General features: G+C 40.4%; 2 protein-coding genes across 7 annotated transcripts in view; one reads left to right on the top strand and one right to left on the bottom strand.

Moving 5' to 3' along the window:
- SREK1IP1 (SREK1 interacting protein 1) overlaps positions 1–15,250 on the top strand; it is a 469,058-nt gene that overhangs the window by 167,292 nt on the left and 286,516 nt on the right. The window lies entirely within an intron of this gene.
- The window catches only part of RGS7BP (regulator of G protein signaling 7 binding protein), a 103,753-nt gene that overhangs the window by 11,221 nt on the left and 77,282 nt on the right, over positions 1–15,250 (bottom strand). For 2 of the 3 annotated variants that reach the window (XR_002339496.2, NM_001243809.1), the window contains 2 exon segments: positions 7,389–7,536; positions 5,367–5,437 (listed from right to left, as the gene is read on the bottom strand). Coding sequence is in view for 2 of the 3 variants with exons in the window: in NM_001243809.1 (NP_001230738.1) it covers positions 5,367–5,437; positions 7,389–7,536 (219 nt within the window). In the remaining variant the exon portion in view is untranslated. 3 annotated transcript variants of the gene reach the window in all.

Here is a 15,250-nt window from a genome sequence, read left to right as displayed (position 1 = left end):
TTGGTACATTATCTGCTTCCAATCCACTATTCTATAAGCAACTTTTTATGAAAGTCTTAATAAATTTACCCTTGCTGCCCAGCTCTTCATCTCCCACTCACTCCTCAACCCTCCTTAATTAGGTTTCTATGCCCCACATTCCAAGAAAGCCACTTTTGCCAACATTAGCAGTGGCTCCGTTGTTGCTAAATCCTATGGATACTTTCAGTTTTTTTTTTTTTTTTTTTGGCTGCACACATGGCATGTGGAAGTTCCTGGACCAGGGGTGCAACCCACGCCACAGATGTGATCAGAGATACATCACTGACAGCGCTGGATCCTTAACCTGCTGAGCCACCAGGGAACCCCAGACACTTTTCAGTTCTTATCTAGTTTATCCTGCATTATTAGCCATTGCTTCCTTGCAACTTTATTATTTCATTGAGCTGATTTTCTTCTTCGTCCCCTTTGTAAGTTGCTTTTCTTTCACTTCACACCTTATGTTGGTATTTCAAGGCTCTTCTCCAGGTATTTGCCTTGGGTGGTCGCAACCATTTTTAGGGCTACAGTGACCACTATGCTGATGATGTTTACATCTGTATCTCCTGTCCTTCTAGCTGTCATGTCTCGCCTCAGCATAAGACTTGTCCATCCTCTAGAACCATTAAGTAAGCACTGCTCTTAGAGTCCTCCCACATCCAGAACTTCACCTGTCCTGCCCTCTACCTCTCCTCTTACTGCTCTGTTCTAACTTAGTGATTGACACCATCATTCATTCTGCTTTCTAAGTTTGGGTTTCATCCTTGATTCTGCCTCTGTCTTTCCATGGTTCAGCTAACTGGTCATATCCTCTTCCCTAAGCCCCTGGCTGTAGGTCAGATCATAAGCATTTCTCACCTGGTTTATTGTACTTGCCTAACTGCATCCTTCCAATGGCCTCAGGGTAAAGCCCAAACCTGTTAACATGAATTACAGGGGCCTTAATGATATACCACCCTGTCTCTCTAGTCTCTCTCTTAAGCCTGATTTCTCACCACTTTCCCAACTAAAGAAGTGCTTGTAGCTCATCTCAGTTCCCCACTCTGTCATCTCCCCATACGCCTTCACACATTCAGAATTTTCTGCCCAGACTATCTTCTTTCCATCTTTTTCTTAGGCTAATTTTGATTCCTCCTAAAAAAATCCCAGCTCAGGCACTTTCCGAAAAGCAACTCTTAATTACTCTTGTCCCCCCTCTCCCCACTTACAACTAAAATCTGGTGAGGTGAGAATTCAGTATGCCCTTGTGGCAACTTGCGTCTAGCTGTTATGGCACTGCTATATTTCAAGTGCTTTTTTCCCCCCTTTCCCATTGTGTGTGTGCTGGCTGTTTCCAAAATTCACATGCCATACCCTGAAGGCTCCATCACAATCTCTGAGAGGGGAGGCATGTGTCTTTTGAAAAAGCTTCCCAGATGATCCTCATCCCATTCTGTCCTGTTGAGATGGGGAGCCTGTGGGGGAGAGACATCCCCAGCACCTGACATGGAATGTGGCACATCATAGGTGACCATCACATGTTTGATGATGATAGGACAATGGATGCTGAGGTGAGAAGTCTGCTCTTCCTTCAGTAGACAATGCATAGACCCTTAACATTTCTCAGTAGAGGCTCAATGGATTAAGAGACTGATGTGTGACTGGCGATGAGTGGATTAGACTGGAGAAAGAGAGAAGGATTGCCAGTATCACATTGAATCCCTGGCAAAATGTTATAGAGATTGCAAAGGATATGGGGAAGCCAGTAAAACAGCCCAGAGTGACATTCAGACAAGCTTGAAGCACAGAAAGTCTTTATACGAGTCCCTGGGGAAGGACCTAAATAAAAGTTTATATCCAGGTTTTCATGTGGGATAACTGCCCAGTGTCCTTCAGCCAGATGTCACAAAACTATCCTGTCATGGCCAGGCTGGTTCCAGTTTTGGAATCCAGACTGGAGAAGATCAGGGGTGTGAGAATAGGGGAACTGGTCCTAGACCCAAGTTAGTCTGGAGTAGGGCTGTCCACAGGAGGGGACCTATTCCAGAACAGCCGTAATTCCTGACTGATCCATTTCTAACGCATGGTATCACCAACAAATTCTAGGCAAGAGTAAATGTATTGACACTCTGCAACGCATTCATTAAGTCAGAATTCTGGAAAAGGTGAAACTGTCTTTCAGGCTTAATTTATTTTTGCAATGTTTTGTTTGATTACAGCCTACATTTAGAAGATGCTTGTCCTTTACTTTCCAATCTCCTTTTAGCCTTTGTCAGGAACCTTGCGGGCTCTCCACAGGTGTTTCCATTTGTAATCCATTTGACACAGCAAGACTATCGTAATTAATGAAGCTCCCCACAGCACCGCCAGTGACCCAGAATGTAGGACAGGAGAGGCACTGAAGCAGAGGAAAGGATGGCAGGCTGAGAGCCAGGAGACCTGGATGTTGCTTGGAGGCTGCCGTGGAGCTGCGACAGAACAAGGCAGGCTCACTTTTCTTCTGTGCCCCTCTTTGTCTCCAGTCTTAAACTGGAAGCATGGGAAGGAAAAGGTCCTTGTCTCAAAAAAAGGCAAAACCACTAACCATTACAGTACCTGCTCTTGGCCACCTTCCTTTATGTGTCACTGAAAATCAATTTAAAGCATATTGTTGCTGAGTCAAGTTTTGATGGTGGTGTGAAGTGGGGAAGATAGGATGAAATCTTTAAATGCTAAAATTAACATGGAAGAGTTTCTAAGTTGAGGGAGAGGATGGGTCCTGGAGAACAGGGAAATCTGAGCAGTTCCAGTGTGAGTTCCCCCCACTGCACATGTCTGGCAGGATTTCCACTTTGTCAAGGTTTGAGTAGGAAAAAGGGGGATAAGGAGCAGTACCTTTTCCCTATTCCCTTCTGCTTCAGACATACATGTAAATGGAATAAAAAAAGAAAGAAACAGCCAGAAGGAAAACAGATGGCTTTCTATAATTCTTTCTATAATGAAAAATCATTAAGGTCTTACAGCAAAGAACTGGAATACGTTTTCTCACATTTCACCCCACACTATTTTTTGCATCAATTAGACCTGTATAATAAATTAATTTTCTGAAAAGAATTCCAGGAAGGTCATGGGGGAGCCCCTATGCTCTATCTTGGTATATGCAGCCAAAGAGAGGAATCTGGCTGATATGTTCATTAAAATGGTGCCATATGCCCCAGGCTAGTTTTAACCAAGCTTATTTCAAGGAGCAAACATGCATGCTGTGGTCAGAAGGCTCTTAGCACTGCAACATATTGTAGTAAAACACTACTTTCTTAAAACCCTGCAAGGCCTCTCAAACACTACCCACGGCTCAAGCCAGTAAGTTTGGTCCGTAGGCCTTTCAGGGAGTGCTTGCAATTATCTGATGCACCCTAGCACCTGCTTCTTGGTTTCTGACACCCGCCTCCATCACTTGCTGCTCAGGTCACACTGCACTGGGCCTCTTCTGTGTGGTGTTCGCACCTCCACCTCTCTACCTTCTGCCATGCCGCTCCCTAAGCCAAGAGGCACTCAGCTCTGCTGCCAAATCCTCTCCCTCCTCACTCCTTGCTCAGGGCCAAGCAGAACCTGGCCGCCGCCCCCCTCTCCCCCAGGCTTTGCTCAGTGGAACCAGGAGGGGTTTCTTTCTTACCTCTAAAACCCCTTTCCCCACCCTCTAAGCACCATTCTCTGAAGCAGATGCTTCACTTAAGGCTGCTCTGGCTATGTGTGCTCAATAAAAGTGATTATTATCAGTCCTTTATACCTACCTGCAGGCCCTGGGGCTGCAAAGTTGGGTGCAGTTTTAACAAACATTTATTGTTTTTGCTAGTGTTATTCTACTATGAGCCAAGCATTTTTCTAGGTACTAAAGACACAATAGTTAACAAAAGCATACAGAGGCCCTTCCCTCACAGAATTTACATTCTAGTGAATATCCCCTTTCCCTTTCTGTTAGGGTATAAACTTCCATAGGATAGTTCTGGAGACAGATGGCCTGGGGTCACATCCCAGCCTTTGTACTTACCTTCTTTCTATTTACAATTTGTGTGACCTTGTCTCAGTTTCCTGTAAATGGGGAAACATGAATTTCCTTCAAAGGTGTTATTAGAATTAAATAAGTTAACACAGTTAATACATCTAGGGTATTTAGGATAGTGGGTGTGATATTGTAATTTGTAATAAGAAATGTATATATAAAGTCTTTGATTGGACCTCATTTCTGGCACAGAGCTACTAAAACTCTTGAATCTTTCTTAGAGCACAATAAAGGTATCTTTTGTTATGTTAATGATGTGACTTTTGGGAAACACCTGAGGATGGGGCTGGTTGATCAGAGAACCAGCCACGTGATTGGAGGGTTGGTACTTTCAATCCTGCCCCCTGACCCCCAGGGAAGGGAGAGGGGCTGGAGGTTAAATCAGTTGCTAAAGGCCAATGATTCAGTCATGCCTATGTAACGAAGCTGCCACAAACCCCCAAAAGGATAGGGTCTGGAGAGCTTCTGAGTTGGTGAATGCACGGAGAGTGGGAGAGCAGTGCTCCTGAAGAGGTAAGAATCTCCACACCCTTTCCCCATACCCTGCCCTCTGCATCTCTTCCATCTGGTTGTTTCTGAGTTATGTCCTATACACCAGTGATCTGGTAAGTAAAATGTTTCTTTGAGTTCCATGAGCTGCTTCAACCACTTAATTGAATACTAGGAGTGGTTTGTTGGACCCTCCGATCTATAGCCAGATAGTCAGAAGGACAGCTGACAACCCAGACTTGTGATTGATGTCTGAAGTGGGGGGGCAGGGGGCAGGCAGTCTTACATGTCTGAACACTTAATTGTGGAATCTGATGAGATCTTGAATTAGTGTCTGAATCCAGTTAAATTGAAGGACACCCTACTGGTGACTGAGAATTTGGTGTGGTGGAAAAACCTCCACACGTTGGAATTAGAGGCAGAGTCACAGTGGCACACTGTTAGTTTTCAATGTATCTTAACTATTACCAGTATTTGTTTTAGATAACTGAACATCTAGCTGGCAGGGATCTTCCTTCAGAAGTGTTCTTAAGTCTCTTCCACTAGCTAGTAAACTTCTTAAAGGCAAGAGCCAAGTCTTCAGTCCTTTTGTGTTTGCCACACGTGGTATTGTGCTTTGCGCAGCATGCAACTGATGGGGACAGTGGAGGAGGTGTCTGTTTTCTCAGTGTCCCTCAGAACAAAACTGCATTCACCTGATAAACTATTGTCATTTTGATATCTTCTCAAGGAAAGACACATGTATGCTCAATGCCTTCTATTGCTTTAACTCCTCAAGAAACAAGACCCAAGGTTATCATGTTAAAAACATCCTCTGCCTCAGAGAGATGACAAGACTCACCTTGATTTTTCAATGGTAAAGGCATAGTTTCCCTGAGTTTGCTTAAAAGGTTTTTCATTTCTCTCATATCTCTGTAAAATTGATAAAGAAAAAAATAATCAGCTGTAAATTTTTGAAATGTAATGTCAAACTGTTCTATGAGACAACTGAAGGACAAGAGTCTGTGCCTAATTGTACCAGCTCAAGCTTCCAGTAGGCAAATACTGAATTTATTTTGCTCTTACAAGAAAAAAAAATCTGAGTTGGGTTGGCTCTGGAAGGGAATAAGAACTACTCTGACAAACATTTCCACAAGGCTTTCTGCTGCAGGAGCCCTCATCTCTACCTTCAATTGGACCTGGCTGAGGTCAGAGAAGAGTCTCTGATAATGAGGACAGAACTTCAGATTTCCAAGGGGAGGTGAAGGGCACACAGCTAGAGCAATGGGGATATCTTGGGCGAAGCTGAGGCTGGGTGGCAGCTTCTCAGGGCCCTCTGTGTGTCGGTTCACTCCCTGCCCTTGCACATTCCTACGATTGGAATGCAGAGAGAGCAACACAGGTGTTCAGCATCCCCAAGGGTCAACACTTATTAAATTGACTAGGAATGTTTTTAAAAAGCCCTCTTAGTAATTTTAATGTGCAGCTTGGTTTGAGGCCCCCAGATCTCTTAGGAAGGAATGACAGGGAGAAGCAGGAAGCTGTCCGCCCTCCCAGACCTGGGCTACCAGCCTCCTTCTCCCACTTGCTCCCATTTCCTTTGACCAGAATCTGAACTGAAATACCACCAACACTGAGGGTTATACTCTCCTGTTATTATTATCAGCACAGCTTGCTTTCTGGCAAGCTTAAAAGGCTGGGATAGAGTTTCTCTGCAAGGTTTCTGAAAAGGAAAATGGCTTTGCTGATGGATTACGCCCTGGCCATGACACTCTGGAAGATGTTTCTTCCTGGGAATAGAGCAAAGCATTTTCTACTTTATAAATGAAGATAAATCACTCCCTCATCATTTGTCTATAGTTCTATCGAACTGTGCCAAACAGCTTTATTATTTGAATTGTTGTATTTCCAAGCTTATACAAAATCCAAGTTTTATTAATAGCACATAATTACCACATGCTTCAATTTTCTATAAACACAGAAATTTGGTAATTAGCTTTAGAATTATATTATGATCTGAAAGTAGAATCACAATGGCTATAAATGCCACTGTGTGTTACATTTCTAAAAATAAAAAAATAAAATGTTCATTATCTTGTCAATGACTCAACCCTCTACACACAGCGCCCTTGGTGGAACTGCCCAGTATTCATTCAGCTGCTTTGTGTCAGCTCTGGGGACATTAGTAGCAAAGGACGAGATACCATCGTGAAGCCAGTAAACAAGAGGCTTGTCCCTCTGCCTCACAGAATGGAATTTTTAGCATCTAGATGCATTTATTATTATATTATTACTACTGCTCCCTTTCCCAAATGAAATAGAATCGCTGTAGAATCTCTTCTTCCCAAGAAAATCGCTCTAGCAATGAGCTGCTATGCTTGTTAAGAAAAATGCATTAATTCACTTAGTGGCTATCAGCTACATCCTGGGAGAGTAAGAGAAGGCAGCTCTTAGGAAAGCTGTGAACTGAACACTCAGCCACCGACTCCAGCTAGACAGTTCATTCCAAACACCTGAAATCTGAGCGTCTACTGGTGCCATCTTTGCAAGACTTTGAGTTCTTCTCCCTTAAATACATGGAAATTTTGGAATGCAGCCCGGTGGGTGAGCTGTGAAGGGTATATAGATCCAGCTTTCTCTCTTCCCAAGGAAGCACACTGATTTCATCTTCAAGGGGATGCAGAGGAGGGTAAGCAGAGGCCTGAGAGTCCACGTCTCCTGGAGGTTCTGCTTTCATTCTGCTGCTGGATTTGGACCCCTTACTGTCTCTTGTCTCAGTTTACCAAGAGCTCTGATTCTGAATCTAAAGATCTCGACTCTCTATAGCCTCCAAGTATTAACTGGAGGAGGACTGGCAATCTATTTAGGGTAACTTCCCACTTACCTTTCAGTGTTCTCAATGTCTGTGGAAACCTGCCAGGAATGTTGCTGAGTATCTATGGGGGATGATGAGGAGTCCTCTAGAGCAGGTGTTTCAGTGCTTTCCTCAATTTTGCAATCCAAATTCTTGGTTCCCCCACCAGGCTCTTTTCCTAAGGGGGTTGGTATTGGTAAAGAGAAGGGGATAAGAAATCATAAATGCAAGTTATGTGCCCAAGATATCGTTGCAAAGGTTGGCTATGCCTTGAGTCAAATGCTCCATTAACCCTAAAAACTTTCTGAATAAAAAATAACGTGTGTGTGTGTGTGTGTGTGTGTGTGTGTGTGTAGCATGTTTTCACAACAGTATGGGAAAGGTATCCTGAGTTCAATGCAACCTGAAGATCAAGATAAAAGGGCCCTGCCTTTGATGGAGTTTCAGTGCTCTGTAACCCATTCTTTGCGAGTTAGATCAGACTGACTTGGGAATGGGGATTCAGCCTGTGATATTGTGCTGCTTTTTGGTCCTCAGAAGCAGAAGCTAGTAAAAGGGTCAGGAGCAGGAGATGCTCAGCAGCAGAATGGGAGCTAGTACTGTTCTCTCTGATTCTGACACATCCCTCTGGGCCTGTGGGGAGCAATAGAGATTATGACCCTGCCTTCCATTTCCTTGGCTCTCCAATGTCCTTCAGTGTATCCTTCTATGAAGAAATAATGTGACCTCAAGATCCAACCTTACTCTGCTCGGACTACAAAGTGCCATCTACTAAAGCGTCATGTACTGGGTAGACAGCCATAGCCATTCACTACCAATGCACTAAGACCTGTATTTACCGCAACTGATCTCAACAAAATACATCAATACTTTCTGGACACAAATCTCCAAATTGGTTAGGTTGTAAATTCATACAAAATTAAATGGGAGTTATAGTCCATGGTCCAAGTATCCTCTGTTAATGTTGTTCAGTCTGCCTTGAACATCTGTGTATCTGTTAGGGGACATCTTGCTATCATGGGGATGGCTAAGAACTGGATTTTCAACCTGGCTTTGTCAGTTGTTCATTCACTCACTCATTCACTCACTGAATTACAAATATTTCCTGAGTGTCAGTTAAATTTCAGGTATTGGGCTTGATGCTAGAGAGACAGAAGTGAAAGACATAGCCTTTGTCTCATGGAACTTAAACTGCTGGAGATAGACAATTTAAAAAAATTATACAAACAATTACAAAGCTGTTACATGACATCATGTGTCTGGTAAAAACCTTACCTATATTGTTTCTTTTACTTTTTCATCCAGTTTTATTTATACTATGCAGCTACAGCTCTAGACTAGTTGTTAAATTGTTACCGTCCATATTATTGAATATTCATGAGGTACCAGTTACACCTGGTTACCTCTTAGCTCAGTTTTCCTCATTATGATATGACTGTTTTTGCATTTTTTAAAAAACAAAAAACAAAAACACTTAGGAAGAGGAAACTGTTTTTGCATTTTTTAAAAAACAAAACAAAACAAAAAAACACTTAGGAAGAGGAAGGCTCTTCACGGTAAAGTCTAATGGAAGACTTGGGTTCCCTTGGGTTCTTGGTCTGAAGAGGACTAGCCAAAAAAAAAAAAAAAAATTAATCCCTGTAATTTCTCATCCATGTGGTAGCAACACAAGGAGAAAGAGACAAGCTATTAGCTGGTAATTAACTGTATATCATTGATCAGTCTATAGTAGAAGTGGGCCTCTGAACACTCAGGCAAAGCACAAACACATGTTTACTGAAAAACTTTTGATCCTTTTGGGTGTACTTTATGCACATTGACCCTGGGTGATGGAATTGCTTTTCCAATTTTATGGTGCTGCTGCTGGGTGGAAATTAATTAAGCAACATAATTTAGCATACTACCATTTCCCAGATGGAGAGCACTGACCTCGTAAAAGCATTTGCATCGCATCTCCCGGTTGAATGCACAAACGCTGTCCATTTGGCACCCACCTCTGAGGAGTTCAGCCTTAGGATGCAAGTCTGGACAAGGGCTGCTAAGACTTGAAACAGGGACAAAAGTGGGAGTGTGTGTGTTTGTGTGTGTGTGTGTGTGGGGGGGTGTCCCAAAAAAACAGCTCTCTGCTTTTCAAAGCTCTAGAGGAGAGGGCCATCTGAGAGGGACATGACTCCTCTTCCACTCCTGTGGGGTTGAAACACCATGGAGAATGAACTATGTTTGGGACAGCAAATGGGAGATGAAGGAGATTCACACAAAGGAATTCTCTGCTTTATGGGCTCTGCTTGGTGTGGGGCCATAGTTGCCCCTGTCCTGTGGTCAGGACTGTAAAGCCCAAACTTTCATTCCGTGAGAACAGGGAAGGACACAAGGTAACGTGATGTTCTTTCTTGGGGTCCTGTCTCTACATCTCTCATATACACACCTTCTGCATGCAAAGGCATAGTCAGAGAGGCAGAGTCCAATCCATAGCCAATCTGTTTACATTTCTGCCTGTTCTAATTTGACTCCTTACATAAGACAAATGAATTCTATAACTTTTTAGAAGTAACATAACTATGCAAGTATTCCTGAAACATGCCTATGAACTTGCAATGCTAAGTACACCCTCTTTTCTCTCATGATTAGAGACTACATCTAACTCCAATAATGAGGATGAACAAGAATGAAGATCTCAGGTGTTGGACTTGCAGTTTAGTGCTCCCGGTCAGCTCACAAAATCTCTGGAGAATTTTGAACATATTATATCCTCTCTGGCTGAAACATCTTCGAACATGGGAGAGATCCATAGGAATTGCAGGGGATTTCAATTCCAGAGTATACATGGGGAGACAGCAATCACTCTCATTTACTGATAGCACTGATTATGCTGGGCATTCCCTCCCACTATAGTCCCTGTTTACTGCCTGCCTAGAACTCATCACTCTTAGAAATTATCTTATATATTTGCTAACTAGTTTATTACTTGCCCACCCCAACTCTACTCTCTGCCCCCATCTCCATACTGGATAGTCTGTAAGGCTAGGAAATTTTATCTGTTTTCTTCAATTCTTTAAGTCCAGTACCAATGACCAAGCCTTATATACTGCGGAATTTCAGTAGATATATAGCATTAAAAAAGTAATTATACTATATATTTATAATAAAACTTTCTTTGCTATGTTGTTATGGTTAGAGATATTTTCAGGTTTGTACATTTTGATTTATTTTATGCTTTTTGATGATGGGTAGTAGTCCATATTAAGGAACTGACATTGTATTTCTTTCCTTTCTCCACTATATGCCATTACTATATGGGACAGATCCTTTCAAGTGGAAAACCAGGGCAAAGCACACATATTCACATTTTATACTTTAATATATATTGCCTCATTGGTCTCCAAAGAGGCTATTCTAATGTGACATTTCACTTCCACCAACCATAAATGAGAGAATCTATTTCCCTACACCTTTGCCAGACTTTATATTATCAACATTTAATATCTGTTGATTTGATGAGGGAAAACAATCTCTTATTGAAGTTTTAGTTTTCATTTCCTTTATTACAAATGCAAGTAAGTTAATTTTCATGTGTTAATTGACTACTTGTATTTCTTCTCTACACTTTCTATTCATATAATTTGTTCCTTCTTCTTTTCCTTTTTTCTTTTTAGGACACACCAGTGGCATATGGAAGTTCTTAGGCTAAGGGTCAGATTGGAGCTGTAGATGCTAGCCTATGCCACAGCCATGGCAACATGGGATCCAAGCTGCATCTGTGACCTATACCACAGCTCACAGCAATGCCAGATCCCTGACCCACATCCTCATGGATACTAGTTGGATTCATTTCCACTGTGTCATAACAGGAACTCCCTCACTGCCCATTTAAACAACAAGGCTATCTAATTGATTTTTAAGGGTTCTTTCTGTACAATGGATACTGATCATTCCTACTGCAATTGAAACTATAAATTACTGTCATCTGAGATTTGGAACTTTACTGAAAGATGAATCATTGAGTACTTTCTCAGTACTATATAGGTTTAATGGTTTATCAAAAGATTTTGCTCTTCTTGAGTTAATTTTGGTAATTCATTTGTCCTAGAAAATCATTCACTAAATATATTTTTAATAGGATAAAGGTGACTATGGTTTTCTATTGTAACTGTTTCATATCTTTAATGCTGTGTATTTATGGCTCAGATTTCTTTGTACACTACTGTTTCTTGGATTCCAAATCTTCCTATTTTTGGATTCATTTCATTTTGCTTGGACACGTTCTTGACTAATTATTTCAGAGGAGATATGTAAATACAAAATTTCTTCGTCTTTATAGTACTCAAAATTCTTTCTAGTATTTTTCTTCTCCCCCTCTGTATCCACATTTAAGTTCTAATTGACTGGATGTAGAAATCGATGTTCAAACCAAGTTTCTCTCAGAACTTAGATAATAATGTTCCTTTTCTTCTGCCTGTGTCCAAGGATGTTATGTATGTAGCCTACTTATGGCCCTCTGAAATTTTTTTTTATCTTTAAACATTTGAGTTATGAAATTATTCCTAAATATATCTAGATATGGGTACATTATATGTTACTACTTTTGGGGGGGCATTTGCTTGGCATTTGCAATCTATTTTCTCCAGTTTTTTATTTTCAAAGTTTTTGAACCTGTAGCAAACTTGTGAGAATAATACCATGAACATCCAAACATTCTAGTTTCACTGATCGTTAATATTTAGCCATATTTTTCTTTTATCTCTCTCAGTCTTTCTCTCTGTCTAAATTATGTGTGTGTGTATATACATATACACACGTTTCATATATAGATTATATATAACTTATATAAAAATGTATAATATATAAAATTTTGATGAACTTCTTAAGAGTAAGTTATGACATTAATTACACTTTATCCTGAATTCTTCAGTATATATCTCCTAAAGAACAAGAATGTTTTCTCAAATAACTTTAAAACAATTATATGAAAAAACTTAACTTTGTTTTGTTCTTTTTTATGGCTGAGTAGTATTCCATTGTGTATATATACTACATCTTCTTAATCCAGTCATCTGTTGATGGACGTTTAGGTTGTTTCCATGTCTTGGCTATTATGAATAGTGCTGCAGTGAACACGTGTGTGCATATGTCTTTTTCAAGGAAAGTTTTGTCTGGATATGTGCCCAAGAGTGAGATTGCTGGGTCATATGGTAGTTCTACATATAGTTTTCTAAAGTACCTCACTTATATCTAGAATCTAATATGTGGCACAAATGAACCCTTCCACAGAAAAGAAAATCATGGACATGGAGAACAGACTTGTGGTTGCTGAGGGGGAGGGGAAGGGAATGGTATGGATTGGAAATTTGGGATTAATAGATGCAAACTATTGCCTTTGGAAATGGATAAGCAAGAGATTTTGCTGTATAGCACTGGGAACTATATCTAGTCACTTATGATGGAGCATGATAATGTGAGAAAAAAGAATGCATACATGTATGTGTGACCGGGTCACCATGCTGTGCAGTAGAAAATTAACACAGCACTACAAACCAGCTATAATGGAAAAAATAAAAATCATTATAAAATAAAAAAAAGTTAATTAGAAAAACCTTAACTTTGATTCAAGTCAATTTGATACAATACTATTATTTAACAAACATATCTATATTCAAATTTCCCCAATTATTCCAATAATGTCCTTTATAACTTTTTTTATGTTGAAGAATCTAATTAAGGGTTATGCAGCATTTGTCATATTTCTATTCTCTTTTAATTCTCTTGAAATATCTTTGTCTTTTATCATCTTTCATTTCATTGATATTTTTGAATAAAGAGTCCAGGCAAACTGTTTTCAAGAATGTCTTTTAATCTGGATTTGTCAGATTGTTTCCACGTATCTAGGTTCAGTTTTGGCAAGAATATTATAGGAGTGATATTGTGTCCGTATTAGTGCATTTCATCAGAAAGCACATGAATGTTTGTCCCATTCATTATTAATGATGTTACTTAAATATTGATTGCTTGGCTACGGTGGTTTCTGCCAGCTTTGACTATTGTAGATGTACCCTTTACCCTTTGTAATTATTAAGTAATCTGTGGAGTGCTTTATTGAGATGTTATAGCCTTTTCATTTTAAATATTTATTTCTTGATATAGGTTTGGGAAAAGTTTTTTTATTTTTCTTAATGGTCAATTTCTGTCTTGCCTCTCTGTTTTGGAATCCCTATTTCATGTTAACTACCCCCGATTCTCCATATTCACTGTGGGGGCTGAACTCTGGGAGAAGACCTTAACTTGATCTTTCAGGTCCCTATTTTACGTTCTCAGTGTTTCCATTATAATAATTGTTAAGGACTGTGAAGCGTCTGAGATTTTACTCTACCTGTGAAGTAGCCTGTCACAGTTTCATGGTTACTGGATAGAAAGACATAGGACTCCTGGGTTAGAGACAAAGGTGATTTAGTACTCACAAAATGAGTATCAGCATTTGTGTTAGTTTCTTGAGTTTTCATTTCCACAGGGTAATACAAACAGGGCCAGAGCATACCTCCCCCACCTCACCCCCACCTCCACACAGGAGACAGGAAAGGAACCCTGAGTTTAAGGATCTTAAGTCTTTTATAATGCATGTCTGCCTTTTGCTTCAGAGGGGAACATTTGCATTATTCTGAATCATACGCATGCCTTGCTCTGGAGAGAGACACTGTCTCTATTTTTCAAGACATTTACTAAATAAACAGCCTTAAAAAGCTAGTGTAAAACTAAGGACAGTGAGTGCCTCAGTTTGCAAGATGAACAGAAATGCATGAGACTGAAGAATCATCTCCTAATATTAACCCATCTATTAAAATTTTATTTGATGGATTACACTTTTGTTTCCAGCAAATCTGTGTGTTTCCTTTCTGCTGCAATTACTGTTTTATAGGTATGACAGACTAAAAATAAATCTCCCTGAAACTATTGATTACAGTTATACAGTTATATTTTAAATTCTTCATCTGTTTCTACTTTTAAGTTTGTTATCAAGCATTAGTTGTTTGGTGTTGCCGCTTGGTATCTCCCTTTCAGAGTGTTAGTTTCTCTTAAAAATCTGATTCTTCCTGGATGTCTGTTCAGCTTTGTCTTTTGAGTGTCTCTCTTTGCCTGTCACTCTAATGAGTATCCTCCTTCTGGTGACTAAAGAAGGGGCAAGATGTGTGGTGGGACAGTGTGTCTAAAGCTTGTCTTCTGGGTGCTTCTCATCTCCATTTATACATTTACCTGGGCACACGGTCTATTTTTTGGGTCCTGTGTTGGCTTTGTGTTTCCTGCTTACAATTCTTACTCAGCGAGATGTGTGGAATCTGGGAAAAACACTGGAGTCACGTGCACACTTTCTCATTGTTCTGTAGCTGTCCTTACAGAGGATTTGAGTTCTTTGAACCTCTGTTCCGCTATGCTGCCTGGTCCTAACACTGACACCAGGTGTCTTCCTAGGGCAAGCAATGTTGGCCTCTCTTACTCAGCATGGACCATCCCAGGTTTTCCTGAATGCAATTTCAAACATCCACTTCCCAGACAACAGTTCCAGAAATTCTTGGTGTGATTTGCGTTTGCTGACTTCTAGTTTGAAGTTCTCTGGAATTGATTTTATTTTTGGAGTAATTATCTCCCACATGATTTTCTTCTGTTTGTTCTTGAGTTTCTTATTAGCTATGGCTTCCTTTCTCCATTTATATCCACCAATCCAACCCCAATTGCTTTCTAGCTTTGAGAAATCCCCCAGTTTCTGGTTTGTTGAAATTATCCTTCCTTGTTTTTCAGGGTCAGGGAGACCGTTTTGCATCTGCCATCCTCTATGTTCTTTTCCTCTTACAATTAGTGGGGCCAGTGTAACAGATCTGGAAAATGAATTCTGAGTAAGAGTGTTG

The sequence above is a fragment of the Sus scrofa genome, chromosome 16 (assembly GCF_054392235.1).
Source record: "Sus scrofa isolate SSC_HxYL_T2T_F1_AM1 chromosome 16, Sscrofa_HxYL_maternal_Yorkshire_Landrace_v2.0, whole genome shotgun sequence".
Classification (NCBI taxonomy): Eukaryota; Metazoa; Chordata; class Mammalia; order Artiodactyla; family Suidae; genus Sus; species Sus scrofa.
This window is presented reverse-complemented; position numbering and strand designations above follow the sequence as displayed.